This window comes from Scardinius erythrophthalmus, assembly GCF_964197995.2.
Source record: "Scardinius erythrophthalmus genome assembly, chromosome: 21".
NCBI classification, from domain to species: domain Eukaryota; kingdom Metazoa; phylum Chordata; class Actinopteri; order Cypriniformes; family Leuciscidae; genus Scardinius; species Scardinius erythrophthalmus.
Window position 1 is genome coordinate 34,478,404 of NC_138241.1, and position 16,510 is coordinate 34,494,913.

Sequence of the window (16,510 nt, forward strand, 5' to 3'; positions counted from 1 at the left end):
TATTGCTTTTCTCAGTTGTTATTTTCCTTAGGAAAGCATGCGGATCTGCTATTTCTAAATATTTGCAGTAAGGTAAGGGCTTCTGTTTGCATTGCATTCTGGGTCGCCCAGGGGTATCCGGCCGTCTCGCTCTTATCTCCATTCTCCTCTGTTCTCAGTCAGAGAGGAAGTTTTGACAGCCAGACTTTACAACCTCCCGCCTGCGCTTTGCACATGCTCTGACAGAAGTCCAGTGACTTCATCCCTCATTCACGAAAGCTTCCCCTCCTCCTCTCTCTCTCTCTCTCTCTCTCTCAGTCCGGCAGCATGCCAGCCGTTTTCCTCTTGCTGCGCTCTCTGGTTGTCAGTGTGTTCAGTAGCAGATTAGCAGGCTCTGTCGCGCAGCTCCTCCGCCGAAGCCTCACGGCGGCTGCTGGCCGACTCGGGACCGTCCTGCGATACATCTGGGACCGGATCAGTTCCCAGGAGTCCAAGGAGGCCATCCTGGGCTGCGTCTTGTGCATTCTCAACATGCACAAGAAGGTGGACAACTAGATTTTTAATTTTTTGTGTGCATTTCTTGGACTTTTTTTTTAATTTAGACACTAAATTAAGTTTTTATCCATACTGAACTTAACCATGTCGGAGAGCATTGTGCGGAAGATCCAGCCTTTCACCATCGGGACCAAACTCTCGGCACCGGCCGTGCCGAAGTGCTCGGACTTGGTTCCAGATGGTTACCTGCCAAATCGCACGTTCTCTGAAAACTGCAAACTGAGGCACCTGAACGAACAGGTGTCTCTCTATCTGGGCCGTGAGAATCGCTGCGGGTCGATCCCGGCGAAGCATCCAGGTGAAGACGAACACCTGAACAGAAACACAAGCCCCGTGAACACTGCGTCCAGATCCATCCGCAAGATCACCATCTCCAGCCGGATGGAGGCGTCGAAGGACAGACTGACTCCAGGGATGGAGCTGAAGAAAACAAGAGCCAAATCTGAGAATATTAATAACAACAATAACAACAACACAACCTCCAACACGCCGCTGCCTAAAATAGTGGGCGTCAGCTGTGAGAATACACCCAACTCGCATTTGAAGGTAAGAAACGCTTTGTTTTGTATTCCTGTATTCGATTTATCTGTAAAAATGTGTCTTAAAGAGGAACTCACTGTAGCTTTCAGAAAAGTCATGCAGTTAGAATGAGTCAAAATGAAGATATGCAAATTTGCTTTAAACAAATCAAAAAGGATTTAAGTTTATTTATCAAATGATAATTAGCAAAATGATAATATAAATAAGGCTGAAGTAAAAGGTTTTTTATGTGATGAAGATATTAAACAAAAATGCTTAAAACTTTCACAAAATTCTATTTACGGCAATATAATGTTACATAATGTGTACGAAAATCCAAGCCATTGATATCCAGAAAACAATGCATTTTTTTCCCATTCATTTGATCATTATCAGCATACATTTTATTTATAAAGCACATAATATTCATTTTAAATAAGTGCTTTATATATGTAATGTATGAATTCATATTATAAGGATGAATTCAATATTAAGACAAAAATGCTTAGAACTTTTACAAAAATCTATTTAGGGCTATATAGTATTACATCAATATTATTATTATACAATTATATATACTATTAAAAAAGTTAAGTTTTTTTAAAAGGGTGAAATACATTCTAATTTTATCATTATTAATGATGGAATTAGCATACATTTTATTTATAAAGCACATAATATTCATTATAAATAAGTGCTTTATACATATAATAAATGAATGAGTGTTTATTTCATGATGATTTAATAAGACAAAAATGCATAAACAACAAAACTGTTTTTTAGGGCAATATAATATTACATAATGAGTAAGTAAAAAAAAACGATTGATATTCGGAAAAACAACAATGTTTTTATTTAGGTTGCTCATTTCATCATTATTAATGATGAAATGTTGATTTGTTTCATTTATGAAGCACGTGATATTCTTTATAATCAAGTGCTTTATAAATATAATAAATTAATGAATGAGTGTATGAATAGAAAGCTTTTTTATATATATTTTAACTGGTTATTAATAGGGATGATATCAAGACAAAGAAGGCACAATCAACAAATCTGTTATAATATAGTTCATTAAATAGATGAACTATATTAGATGAACTAATCCGCTGAAATCTCCTGGTGTTGAGGAATCTTGTTTTCGGAATCTTGTCATTGTTTAGCCAAAGCTTCCGTAATCAAAACATAAGGAGATGTCATGGAAACGGTACACAAACACACACTGACCCAGATCTGGCCCAGGCCGATGATTTCATCACTCTTTCAGCTTTAATATTAGTCGATGCAAGTCCTCCTGAACTGATAGGCACGTCTTCCGCGAGCTGGAAAGCGCAGGAGACGAGTGTGTGTTGTGTGCTCAGGATCTGTGTGGTTCAGATGATGTGTTTATTATGTAACGCTGCTCGAGTTCAGATGATGTCAGAGCTTGGGCTCAAAGGCTCCTTTCTATTGCCTTCCTCTGTCAGGATCCAGCGTGTGTTCGGCCCGGCTTTGTTTAATGTCAGTGGGTCAGCAGGAGACACCGTTCACAAACACTTCTCTATGTTTAGACTCCAGAACATAAAGATATACTGTGGGTCTGATCACACTAGTAAAGAATGATCCTTTTTTTCTTCTCATGTTTATTTCATTACAAATTGTATCATTTTTAGTTTGAGTGAAACGATTTGAAATGTTTAGAAATTTTAAGTATTTCTTAAGTATTTGGTTTGTTCTCATATTAATACAATGCAATGCAATACAGTACAATACATAATATAATATAATTAGTGCTATCAAAATAATATAATATAATATAACATAACATAACATAACATAACATAACATAACATAACATAACATAATATAATATAATATAATATAATATAATATAATATAATATATAATTAGTGTTGTCAATTCGATTAATCGCATCCAACATAAAAGTTTGTAATAATAATATATACATACATAAACATTTATATTATATTATATTATATTATATTATATTATATTATATTATATTATATTATATTATATTATATTATATTATATTATATTATATTATATTATAATATTTACAAATTTACAGATTTGACAACACTAAATATAATATATAATAATATAACAATATAATACATTATTTAAAAAAGACAATAAACATATAATAATATGTATATATAACATAATAATATATAACATAATAATAATAAATGTTTCATTTATATAGCACCTTTACATAGTCTCAAGTTTTCTTTAAAATAAATACATGGTATATTATTATTGCATTTTAGTGTATTTTAAAACCTACAAATAACCGGGTTTGGTCATGAAAATCAAAACTCCAACGTTGTCTATATTTCAGATAACAGTTCTGGATCATACCAGCTCATTGTGTGTGTCTTTGTTCAGGTGTTGCTGTGTAAAGACGGTGAAAAGCAGTGCAGTGCTGACCGAGAGAAGTTCACCTCTTCTCCACAGGTAAACCTCATGATTTACCAGATTCATAACACTATTCTGAAATGACTGACACCATTTAGAGGCCAGTTGCATAAACATGAGACTTAAGTACTTGTATAACCAACATTTTATTTCAATTAGTTTTAGTTTACTATAATAACCATTTTTGCTGCTATTTATGTTTTCATGTATCAGTGACTTCTCTCATTTGTGAATTATGCTTATTGCATTTAGGAATGTATAAATTAAACATCTGGCTCTTAAAGAAGCAAATATCTTCACTGAACAACATTAGAGCTCAAACATTTATGTTATTGTTAAAAATCTATTTCTCTAAGGAGAAAATTAATAATTTTTGGTAACACTTTTTTATTTTAAGGTGTCATTGTTACAGTGTAATTATATAATAATAATAATTAACTACATGTACTTACTATAGGGTTAGGGTAGGGTTAGGGTTTGGTTGAGGGTTAGTTGCATGTAATTATGCATCATTTACTGTTAATACTATGGTAAGTACATGTAACATATGTAACAAGGACACTGTAAAATAGAGTGTTACCCCCTAAACCAAACCCCAATCATAACCTAATCACTAGTAAGTACATGTTAATTAATATTACTCACTACTTAAATGTATAATTACACTGTAACAAGGACACCTTAAAAATAACAGACTTTTAAATAGTAGAAAGCCAATGGGATTGTAACTATATCACGTCTCTATTGCTGTGTCGGTTTGCAGATTTCTTGTATTTCTTGTTCCTCTTCCGCTGTAAAAGTGTCTGAAACGCACGACTGACCCCTGACCTCTCTGTGCGGCAGAATTAGATTCTGTCGGTGAATTCCCTGTGGAGTGGTTTGTGTTCAGCCGTAGCCAGATGTATATAAGATAATGGGCTCTTGGAATTTAGGAAGTGATGTCAGTGGCGCAGCCGGCCAAGCCTAAACGACTTATTATTTTAAGTGTTCAGTTGGGTTTTGCAGAGGAAAAAGCCGCGGTGAAACTTTTACAGGCGTTCTGGGTTAATGTGAGCCGAGGGCCTGAGAGCGCGAGTGGGCTTTGATGAGACGTGGATGTGGTCTCGGACACCTGTCTCGGTTCAGAGGCTCGATGCCTGTGAAGTAAACGTTTACTTGCAGCATTAAGGGGAATCAGCGGCGCTCACAGCAAACCGGCGGCCTGTGGGCCGAGGCTTGAGTCATCCTGCCATCGGGAATCTTTCCTCACTGCGACATGCGGAAAACATGAGGTCATTCAGGATGAGATGACACTCGGAATCACTGGACATGGACGGGACACGCCGAGCGATGGACACCGCTTAGATTCACACTGCAAGAAAACCTCCATAAAACAACATTGCTTAAGATTTCTGACTTGTTTCATGTGTTTAATTAAGTGTATTTTTTTTTAAAAACATTAGCATGTTTTTTCTATTCTATATGTGGAGTGTATAATATTTTCTGTATACATATTATTTTATTTGCTTAAAACAAACAATTTGTGCTTATTGGATATATGACTATTTAAAAAAAACATTTATTGCTTAAAACAAGAATAAACAATATTATATAATATAATATAATGCTTTTAATATATATATATATATATATATATATATATATATATATATATATATATTATAATTACTTTACATGTAGTTAAAAAATAATATATATAAAATATAATATAAAAGTGTATAACCCTAACTTTTTGTTCGCTTGAAACAAGAAACAACATTTTTAAAGCATTATTAAAAAATATTGCTTAAAACAAGAATAAAAAATATAAATTCATATATGTATATATACATTTAATAGAAATAATATACAATATAGTATACTTTTATAGTTTTAAAATATATACATATTTATCTTTAATAATTATAAGCATGAATTTTTTACTATATATATTTTTTTATATCTATATCTATATAAAATTATTATAATTTTTTTTTTTAAGATATAATTATTGTAATAAGAATAGTCAAATATAAATGTATCTTGCATAAAGGATATTTAATAATGAAAAACAAGACAAAGATACTGATAAAGGTGATTTTTTTGCAGTATAATGTTTTTGGAAACAAACATATGCTCTCATCTTTTATTTCTGATGGTGATGATATGATAAAGTAATGTGCCGCCCTTTCCCAGCATCGCCACAGATGTTTCCTGACTCTATTCACTTTGTGAAATTGTTCGGGCACTTTAAATTTGTCCTCGCCACCATTCTCGTCACCGGTTGTGCTGACGGTGTCTTCTGGTTATATAAGACTGTTTGCTCTGGCTCTCTGTGTTGTAAACCGTGTCATTATCTGTTCACACAAACGTTCACAGCTCCGGTCAGTCAAGAGACTTGATTGGATGGGCATTAATATCATAGAGCAAATTACCATGAGCATCACTGTTACTGTTGCACATGTGTTAGTGATAACCATAGTGGATCATTTCCCACATATTTAACCATGAGCTGCTCTTCCTCACTCGTAGTCATCAATGACATAATCACTGTGGGAATTTACTTTGTGGTTTTGTGTCCCAGTGATCTGAAATGACCTTGTTGCTTGTTTTTCAGCCCTTTCATTCTCACTCTCAATATAAACTCACAATGACGTCACACAAACATCTCAGGCTGACCGGCACAGAATGTTCAGATGTGTTGGCTCGTATATATTACCACTTTTTCCCATGAATAAGTGACATTTTCTTATTTTTTTCCCCACACAGACCCATATACTCAAAAGCCAAACAAGAAGGGAGGCGGTGGACAGTCCGTCCTGTGAGCTTTTGGTTTCAAACGTCTCATCGGTGCAGAATGACCACAGCTTTACCCAACAAAACGCTCTTTTTAACAAGGAGATCACTCAGGTATGATCGCTCGACTCTGACTACCATAGAGGAATTATTCTCACAAAAGTTAAACAATTCATTAGTGGCGTTTTCTGGGTTATTCATTTGCAGTTTATGTACTTGGCAGATGATTTTTATTGCTTTTATTGCATTCAAGGCATGAATGTTTTTAAATAATTAATACATTTTATGTCACATTTCACACCAAACGTCAAACATATTGTAAGAAAATTAAGACTATTAAGTTTATCATTGTAACTATTTATTTTAACAATAAAAAAATACGCCAATAATTATTTTATTCAAATCAGAATTTTTTTTTTTTATTAAGCAGTTCAAATTATGCAAGCATAATATAGACATAAAATACATTTAAAATTATATATATGTATATATAAAATGTATATTTTTATAATAAATATAAATACAATTTAAATAACATCTGTACTTTCTGTAGCATTATAAAATGTCACAATGCAAAAAAATTTGATGGATAGATAGATAGACAGATAGACGAATGGATACATAGATAGATAGATAGATAGATAGATAGATAGATAGATAGATAGATAGATAGATAGATAGATAGATAGATAGATAGATAGATAGATAGATAGATAGATAGATAGATAGATAGATAGATAGATAGATAGATAGATAGATAGATAGATAGACTGATGGATGGATGGATGGATGGATGGATGGATGGATGGATGGATGGATGGATGGATGGATGGATGGATGGATGGATGGATGGATGGATGGATGGATGATGGATGGATGGATGATGGATGGATGGATGCATAGATAGATATTATAGATGGATGGATGGATGGATGGATGGATGGATGGATGGATGGATGGATAGATATTATAGATGGATGGATGGATGGATGGATGGATGGATGGATGGATGGATGGATGGATGGATAGATATTATAGATGGATGGATGGATGGATGGATGGATGGATGGATGGATGGATGGATGGATGGATGGATAGATATTATAGATGGATGGATGGATGGATGGATGGATGGATAGATATTATAGATGGATGGATGGATGGATGGATGGATGGATGGATGGATGGATGGATGGATGGATATTATAGATGGATGGATGGATGGATAGATCTCTTTGAAGAGGTAGACCTGTTTTTGTTCATTTTTTAGTTTTTTTCCCTCTAAACTGATGTCAAAAGTAGTGAATTGTTTGAGTGGTTGCATCACTAAAGTGGAAAATCACACTTGCAGTTCACAGACAAAAGAATAAACGCGTGCAGATAAAGGTGTAAACGGAGCGTTCTGGCCCTCTGACCCTGTTCTAGCCCTTCTGTGCTTCTCCTCTGTGGAGTTGGGGAGTGGGAGGGAACAGAACAGCCACAAGAGGAGCAATTATTTTGGGATGAGATCATTGTTTGGCCGCGTCTGTTCACGCCTCTGGTCTTCTGAGGCTCGAGCGCTCTCGTTCTCCCATCGCCACACACTCGCTCTGACATACAGGGCATTTGTGCTTCAGGACACAGCTGCTGCTCTCATGTGACCTGTGTTTCTGATGACGGATGAGCGTAACACGTCCTTAATGTTAATAGGCTAAAGATTTGTTTAGGAAATGGCCTTTAGATGTATATTTATTCTTACGTTCGTGTTGGGCAAACCCTCCATCTCTTTATGGGCTTCAGTTGACTGATTGACTGCGTGCAGCATTATAGCGTCGAGGATGTGGAAACGGGCCTCTGTTTAAGAAATCCCAAATGAAGGTAAATTAAAGGGGTGAAAGTCAACACATCCTCCAGCGCTCTTTAAGATTGCCCCGTAAAACCCTTTATAATGTAGAAAGCATAATATTGTGTATTCTGTAGGGATCCACTTACAAAAGTGGGTTAATTCTAAATTTATATACCAATTAAATGAAACTAGATTTAGATTCAAATTAAGTATGGCATTTACTCTGAAAGAAAGAAATTAATCCTTTTATTCAGCAAGGATGCATTAAGTTAATCAAAAAATACATGGATAATGTTACAAATAAATGCTGTTCTTTTGAAATGTTTCTATCCCTGAACAAGAATGTATCACTGTTTTGACAAAAAAAAAAAAAAATAAGCACAACTGTTTACAACATTGATAATTATCAGAAATGTTTCTTGTGCATTAAATCATCATATTAGAACGATTTCTGAAGGATCATGTGACACTGAAGACTGGAGTAATGATGCTGAAAATTCAGCTTTGATCACAGGAATAAATTACATTTTATATTCAAATAGAAAACAGTTATTTTGAATGATAATAATATTTCACATTATTGCTGATTTTACTGATTTTTTAACAAATAAATGCAGCCTTGGTGAGCAGAAGAAACAAAAAAACATGAAAAAATCTTACTCTAGTGTATGTCTGTGGGATTATTTCGACCCGTTTCATCGTCCAGCAAGTGAAAATCGTGCACCCGATTGTTTAGGAAGCAAACAGCTCAAGTATGAGGAAGATTTTTCAATTCATATTAAACATTTCCTAACTAAATGTGACCCTGGATCCCAAAACCAGTCATAAGTCGCACTGGTATATTTGTGGCAATAGCCATTGTATGGGTCAAAAGTATAGATTTTTCTTTTATGCCAAAAATCATTAGGATATTAAGTAAAGATCATGTTCCATGAAGACATTTTGTAAATTTCCTACCATAAATATATAAAACATTTATTTTTTTTTATTTTTTTGCACCCTCAGATTCCAGATTTTCAATAGTTGTATCTCAGCCAAATATTGTCCTATCCTAACAAACCATACATCAATGGAAAGCTTATTTCTTCAGCTTATTCGTGATGTATAAATCTCAATTTAAAAAAAAATGACCCATGTGACCGGTTTTGTGGTCCATGGTCACAAATAACCTCAATGTCACTCTTTTTGCTAATTCACTCAAAGAAGGAAGTTGAAAAGCCCGTGTGATGTCAGGCACGCTGATGACATCTATTGCAGTATATCATTTCACCAAAACATGCGGTATGATTTACAGAATGTTATTTTTTGAAAAACAGACTATTGTTCTAAAGGGAAGCGGAAGAAACAAAGGCTTTGGCCTCCTGTATGAAGTCATCGAAACGAGGCGATAGAGCTGTTTACACAGGCCTCCAATATAGAAATACCTTTGAGCCTGTGGGAAGCCATTAAAAATAATGGCTGATCTTTTATTAGAAGTGACATCATATTATTTTTTTATCTGCACTGTGAGATCTTGCCAAGCATTGTGGTGTTTTTTCCCCCTTTAGTCCACATGTGATGTGAATCTCCGTGTTTTTGATGCGAGAAAGATTTTGCTTTATACTCTTAAGACCACAAATTTCTGAAAAATGTGAATAACAAAATTGACGTGTCCTCTGCAATCAATCACATCTGTCGGTGCGGGACGAATTTATGAGGCGAAGATTACTATTTAATATGTGCACTAGTAATAGTGAAGGTTTCTTTAGCCATTATCCCAAGCCGTCTCCTTATATTTAGCCTGATTTGTTGGTTTTATTGGCTTTGGAGATCACAACGCAAACCGCAGCGTTTAGTCTTGTAGAAATGACAAGTTCATTTAACAATCCTTTCGTTGGCGGTGATGTGGGTGGGCTTTTTGAGGACCGCCAGTGGTCATACATTGTGTTCATACCAAATAAACATGTCCAGGACCTATCTGGGCTCGGCCACCTGTTTTCTATTCGCGCAGTGCAAACATGGCCAGAAATGGTGCTTTCAAAAGCCTTATGCAACAAATCTGTGCGCTCCAGCCAAAAGAAACCTTTGCTTCTCATAACGGGACATCTGAGAAGCAGCGAGCAATCTCCCGATGATCTTTCTGAAGTGTTTCTGTAAGCCGAGACACAAGTAATCGCTGTTTTCTTCAGAAACAAGAACTTGTCTTTCCTCGGCGTGAAATAATAGCGAGCGACTGTGACTTCACACATGTGCTTTAAAGAACCCTTTAAAATCTATTTGCTTAATATTGTGTTTCCACAGTGCACTCAGAAAGCTAAGCGAGCGTAAAATGGGCCTTAAGTGTCTCAACATGTGTTCATGTTTCAAGCATTAACAATAAAGTACAAAGCAAAAACAGAAAGGATGAAACTAACATGTGATCCAGGCTTAATAGTTCTTAAAATGGTCATTTTGCGTGGAATTGCCATTTGTTTTGGCCAGGTTTCTCCAAGTTTGGGGTTGGTGCGATATTTTTTAATGTTTTTGAAAGAAATCTGCTAACCAAGGCTGCATTTATTTGATCAGAAATACAGTAAAAATAGTAATATTGTGAAATATTTTCTATTTGATTATATTTTAAAATGTAATTTATTCCTGTGACCGATCAGCATCATTACTCCAGTCTTCAGTGTCACATGATCCTTCAGAAATCATTATAATATTCTGATTTGCTGCTCAAGAGACATTTATGATTATTATCAATGTTGAAATGTTGAAATCAATGTCCCAATCAGGCAGCATCCATTTAATCATTTTAATAAATATAATCTTTTACACTTTGGGCCCTATTTTAACAATCTGAAACGCAAGTATCAAACGCGTGACGCAAGTAACTTTTTGGGCGGATCTGGTTATACCAGAGGATATACCGGCGGATATACCGGCGGATATACTGGCGGGATAAATGACTCTAGCGCCTGACGCAAATCTAAAATGTGTTGATCTGAAGTAGCTTCATTACTCATTACTCGTGCAATAAACCAATCAGAGCGTCATCTCACATTCCCTTTAAAAGCAGGCGCGCTTGTTCCATGGCGGATTGCTATTATAACGGCGGAATGTCTTGCCACTATTGATCAAACAGGTTTGATCCGTCATTACTGCAATTAGCCTGAATAATTTGGGTAAATATGTAAGGTAGATTTATGCCTATTTTTTCACATCTTCATGGACACCACAATGATTTCCCTCGTGTGGTAATATTTTTCCTTGTAATTATGTATGATTTGCAAAAATGTGAACTGCTGCGTCTGTGTGTTGATGAGAGAAGCAAAGTGTATGTGCGTTGTGCACACGGTACATTATGGCCAAGCATGCGCCCTTAAAATAGCATCTGAATAACGCGCCACTGACTTTAGACGAGGTTTCTCCTGGTCAGTGCAGGAATTGTTTTCTGAATCTGCAAAATAGCACCAGGGAACGTTGTAGCACCTCTTTTCGCTGATCCGCCCCCGGGAGCGCAAGTTCATTCCCTAATTTACCGACGTGCGTCTGTGGAGGGAAAAGTTCACTGTGCGTCGGGTGCAAAATAGGAATGATACATGCGTCGCTGTACAAAGTCAATTGCGCTGGGTGAAAGATAGGGCCCTCTATGTTATTATTGCATACCGTTTAATGTACAACTGAGGTGCAAACAGTATCTGCCACTATTTTTAAGTATAAATAGCATCTAGCTACTATTCACACTTATTGCAAAGTAAATGCTGCTATTTTCAATTAGTTTATTTTTACTTGGTATAAATAGAATCTAGTTGCTATTTTCACTTAGTGCAAATAGCCGCTGCCTTATTTGAAATAGAACACTTTTTGTAACATTCTAAATGTCTTAACTGTCACTTTTGTGTTCCAAAGTTGTCACTCATGAGGTTCCATTTCAATTAGTTGTAAGTGTTTAAAGGAAGCGTTGTGTGTTTGTGTCCCGCAGGCTGAGGCGTGGATCAGAGCGAAGCTACGAGACCTGCGGGACGGCGGGAACGTACAAAAATGTCCTCTGACAGACTGGGAGGAGGTTTGTCAAACACTCCAGAGAGATTTGAAGGACTTTGAGAACACAGTCATACAACTCAACCAGGTGAGGACACACTGTCTTCATTAGGACAGTAAGACTGATGAATCATCGTTCTAAAACACGTCAGGTTTCAACAGGTTCCTCAGCCAAAATCAACAAAAAGAAGTTCTCCCTTTCGCAAATAAACGGCAAAACATTTACAAATTGTTATGGTAACAATCTTTTAATGCTGACCCGTCAAAGCAATTTTTAACAGCTCAACTGTTACAAGACCTGTAGAACCTCAAAAAGCTTTTTGTGAGACATCCAAAATGACAAAAAATAATAATAAAAAGCACAGCTAAATTTGTCCTCTTTTCCTACATTTTGAAATAGATACATTGCAAAGAATTAACCTCTCCTGACACACATCCCAGGAGGGGTTGCAAAACTGGAACTCTTGTTAGTCTAAGAGAAGGGGAACGAGGACTTGGGTGGATTTCAAGTCCTCTGATATGATTAAGCTGTTGTTTTAGCGGACTGTAAATCATCAGAATGTTCTTTTGTAGCTTGTGTAATGCTGCTGAATGTTTGTGCAGATGGGAGAGCAATTAATGTGCAAGCTTAACCCGACGTCTGACCTGGTGAAGAAACAGCTGGGTCAGATCCGCGACCAATGGAACGCGCTCAAACAGACGGCAGCCAATCAAATCAAGGCGATGGGCGGAGCTAAGACTCTCCAGGAGTTTAACAAGAAGGTGGACCGTCTGGAGGCATGGATCAAAGAGAAGGTTAAATACACCACTAAACCTAGTTATACTAATCAACAAAGCCTTTGAATGGGATTGGTTTTGGATTTTGTCCTGAATCAGTAATCTCAGGGGTTTATATAGAGAACATGGAGGTGATTCTGTGTTAGGATAAACATATCACAGTCACGTTTCAACTCACAACCAAAAGAGACAAATATGAATTTATATTTTGCATAAAAAAAATGAAGCCTGTTTCATGGCCCATTTAGATTTTACATTTTGCGTTGTGATATTATTTTCATGACACACATTTTCATACACATTTTCTACAAAATTCTTATTCATTGTACATACGCTTTTTTAATCCTTGTAATTTTTAAAATGATGCTCATTAATGAAGTAGAGTAAAAGCGTACTGTAATCAAATTAGCCTTATTTTAAGGCAGTTCAACAAATACTAACATGATGTACACATATTTTTAATTTTATTTTTCAAATTACAGTAAATTTGTTTGTTTGTAATGAGAATTTTCTTTTGGTAAAATATAATTTTTGAAATATGTTCTTGTTCTTGACAGGTTTTGTGAGATTTACCTGCTAATTGTAAATGTGTAAAATGAGATTTGGGTTCAATTCAATTCTACATTTATCATTTATTTTAATATTATTCAATATTGTAAGTTTCAGTGCTGATCTTTTAAAGTAATGATAAAAATACACTTAAGAAACAAAGTACTTACATTATTGTAACCTTACAGAGAGTTACTATCAGTGTAAAAAAAAACATCACTGTGAAATTTACTTTAGCTAGAATTATTACAATGAAATGTTTCATATTTTAGTAGCCTATTTATCATGCTATATATTTATTTATGAAATGTATGGTTTGCAACACAAACATAGAGCCATATACATTTTAAAATACATTGTTCCTTGTGTGATTTTGGTCCTATTTTTACTGTTTTTCTTCACTCGTTAATCGTCTGCCTGCTTTGCATCTGCATCCAAGAATCCGAGGTGTTACTTAACAAGTCTGTTTTACATCTCACCATGGTAGCCAGGCTCATTTAGAGCAACAGTAGCCGTATTCAAAGCAAACAATCACTGGGCTACAACAATTCAGGGCTGTAAAGCTTTTATATGTGTCAGCAGGAGCAGGAACAATCGCTGGCCAACATCCTTGGGGAAAACACTGACAAGATGCAGCTTACCAGGAAGATACTGGATTTGAAACAGGTGGGTGATTCCAGACAACAACCGTAGAAATTGCTGCTAAATTCTCAGCAGGCATCAATTATCGGTCCTGGAAAACAATTGGCTTTTTTTGAGATAACATGCATGTTAGTAAGTGCTTCCGTTTATGCACATATAGGCCACTATTCATTGCTCTTATTATTATTACTCACAGATTCACTAGCATCCTTCAAGTCAGTTGAAACAGCCATTTGTTCTTATAAGGGTTGCCAAAAATGGGATTCAAGCACCTGGTTCAAATGTGGCTGGGTTAAAACTAAGATTATTAGAGCTCAGGAAATCTTGTGTGCTTAACTTTCTTTCAGGATGAGCAGCTCTATCATAATCTCCATGAGGAGATCAATCATATGGCCATCAGACTGGAAAAACAGGGAAAGACTGAAGGAAAGACCATCTCAACCCGCAGAAAACACATCAACAAAATGTTAGTGCACATAATAATAATAATAATACATGAAGACATGATTACAGATCTTTAGAGTCATTTATTATTTGTACAAACTTTTTAAAATTAATTATTGTAATATATGATTAGGCCTGAAACATTTTGCCATACCTAAGAAAATGTACCAGCCATAAATATTTTTTTTTTACCAGTCATGAAACATAGACGAATCCTTATTAAAGTTACAAAAGTTATTCAGTCAAGAGCAATAAGTGATTGTTCTTTGTCTTTTGTTGTTTGATTAACATTAATGACACAGACGGCAGCAGGAATATTAGGCTGCTGTCACTTTAAGAGCTAATGCATGAATCCAGTGTGATACTGTACACGTACGTTTTTTTTTTTTACTGTTTACGTTCAGTTAAGACATAAAACTGACTACGTTTACAAAGATAAAAGGGCGTTTTGACTATTTTGTTTGAATACTGTATGTCTGTTCAAGCGCAAGAAGACGTAAAAGAGAGCTCGATTCAGTTTTTTCACACGCTCTCTGAGACGCGGGTTTCTGGCCAAGTAACGAATTATGTTCCCTTTGTGTCTTCTTGAGCTTGAATATTTAAATTGGCATGGCTTAAACTTTCATGACGATGCAACACCGCCTCGTCAACTGTCCAGAGAGTCATTCACGCTTGTTCATGTTCTCACAATTTTGCATTGTTAGAATTCATAAAGATTTTAGCGGCTAACTGTCGATTGACACGCTTCATATACTCGCCAACACCAATTTTTACTTGCATTTGGCGCTTGGCGAATCTTAATTTTAGGCCCTGTATGCATTTGTATGCATGTTTGTATATATATAATTTTTTTCCTCATTATTATTTGTCGACTATCTAGATGGCTAAAGGCCCAGTCGCACTTGAAAGAATATCATGAGAATCTTCAGCTTGCCCTCGAAGTCTCATCCTTCTACCAGCAGGCCGATAACGTTGTCTGTTCCATCAATAACATGGTAATCATTTTCCTTCATAGCTCCATTTCTTTCAGTTCAAACCCCAGTATTCTGACGTGTCCTTTGATATGAATACACACCCCTCTGCTGCACTGAATGTTGAGGTGCTGATGTAATCCAATAATGTTATTTATGGTTTTGCTCCTTTTTTATCTTTTCATCCAGAGAAAAAGCCTCTCTCCAAGCAATGGAGTGGAAAACGGCCGAGACGGGGAAATTCGGGACATTGCCAGTCAAATCATGGTGTGCGATCCAAAATTCACATCCCGTTATAGCTACAGGATAGCTATGTGCCCTAAATGCGTTAGTTCACCGTCCAACTGTCTGTCAAACAGCATCTTGACGCCCGTGTTTGTTTTTTTGTGTGGTTTCAGATGCTGGATGTGACTGTTTCCCAGTTATCCAACCTTCACCCGGCGCTGGCGGCCCGGGTCACACAGAAGCAGAGCGAGTTAAAAGACTGCTGGGCCGTCCTCCAGAAGACTCTCAGGTAACTCAAACCACCATAGTTATAAACCGCACAAACCCTATGATGTCCTCTCGGGGACACAAGCCATTTCCCTCCTTAATGGGCAAACTGTAGGCTTTCCACAGAGCCGAAGGCGCTTTCCACAATCCTGTTTTTGTTGCATTTGTATTCTCCTCCACCAACCGTGTGGTGCACAGCCAGGGAAAACGTTTCCAAATGATAATTAGATGCATATAAAAATGCGTGCTTATTTTCATAATGTCAGCTATTACCAATCGGAGTCCGCCCCTCCCGGTTAACGCAATGTTTTAAAATACTAAACGCCAAAACAAGCCGTTTAATATCAAATTTTGTTGGATATTACTCTGTTTGTTTGTTTGTTGCAGTTTTGCAACTGAATCCAAGTTTGAGCTTGTTTTGCATTTTATTGCTCCATCATCTAAAGCGTTCATATTGATTTGATTGTCGTTTGAGGTCTAAAAGTCTGCAGTTCCTGCTCCCGAGCCCAGTTAGTCATAATAAATAATGCGCTTACTGCGGAAAGATTGCCTTCTCCTC

General features: G+C 36.1%; 1 protein-coding gene across 4 annotated transcripts in view; it reads left to right on the forward strand.

The window, feature by feature from the left end:
- Nucleotides 1–319: 319 nt before the first annotated feature.
- mymx (myomixer) overlaps nucleotides 320–16,510 on the forward strand; it is a 46,876-nt gene continuing 30,685 nt past the window's right edge. For 3 of the 4 annotated variants that reach the window (XM_081351429.1, XM_081351431.1, XM_081351432.1), the window contains exons 1-10: nucleotides 346–1,080; nucleotides 3,445–3,513; nucleotides 6,223–6,363; nucleotides 12,018–12,164; nucleotides 12,680–12,871; nucleotides 13,982–14,068; nucleotides 14,392–14,510; nucleotides 15,369–15,483; nucleotides 15,649–15,726; nucleotides 15,858–15,973. In XM_081351429.1, coding sequence (XP_081207555.1) covers nucleotides 619–1,080; nucleotides 3,445–3,513; nucleotides 6,223–6,363; nucleotides 12,018–12,164; nucleotides 12,680–12,871; nucleotides 13,982–14,068; nucleotides 14,392–14,510; nucleotides 15,369–15,483; nucleotides 15,649–15,726; nucleotides 15,858–15,973 — 1,526 coding nt within the window. In that variant the 5' untranslated portion in view covers nucleotides 346–618. Of the gene's footprint in view, nucleotides 1,081–3,444; nucleotides 3,514–6,222; nucleotides 6,364–12,017; nucleotides 12,165–12,679; nucleotides 12,872–13,981; nucleotides 14,069–14,391; nucleotides 14,511–15,368; nucleotides 15,484–15,648; nucleotides 15,727–15,857; nucleotides 15,974–16,510 lie in introns of all 4 variants that reach the window. The other variant, XM_081351430.1, reaches the window with a different exon arrangement.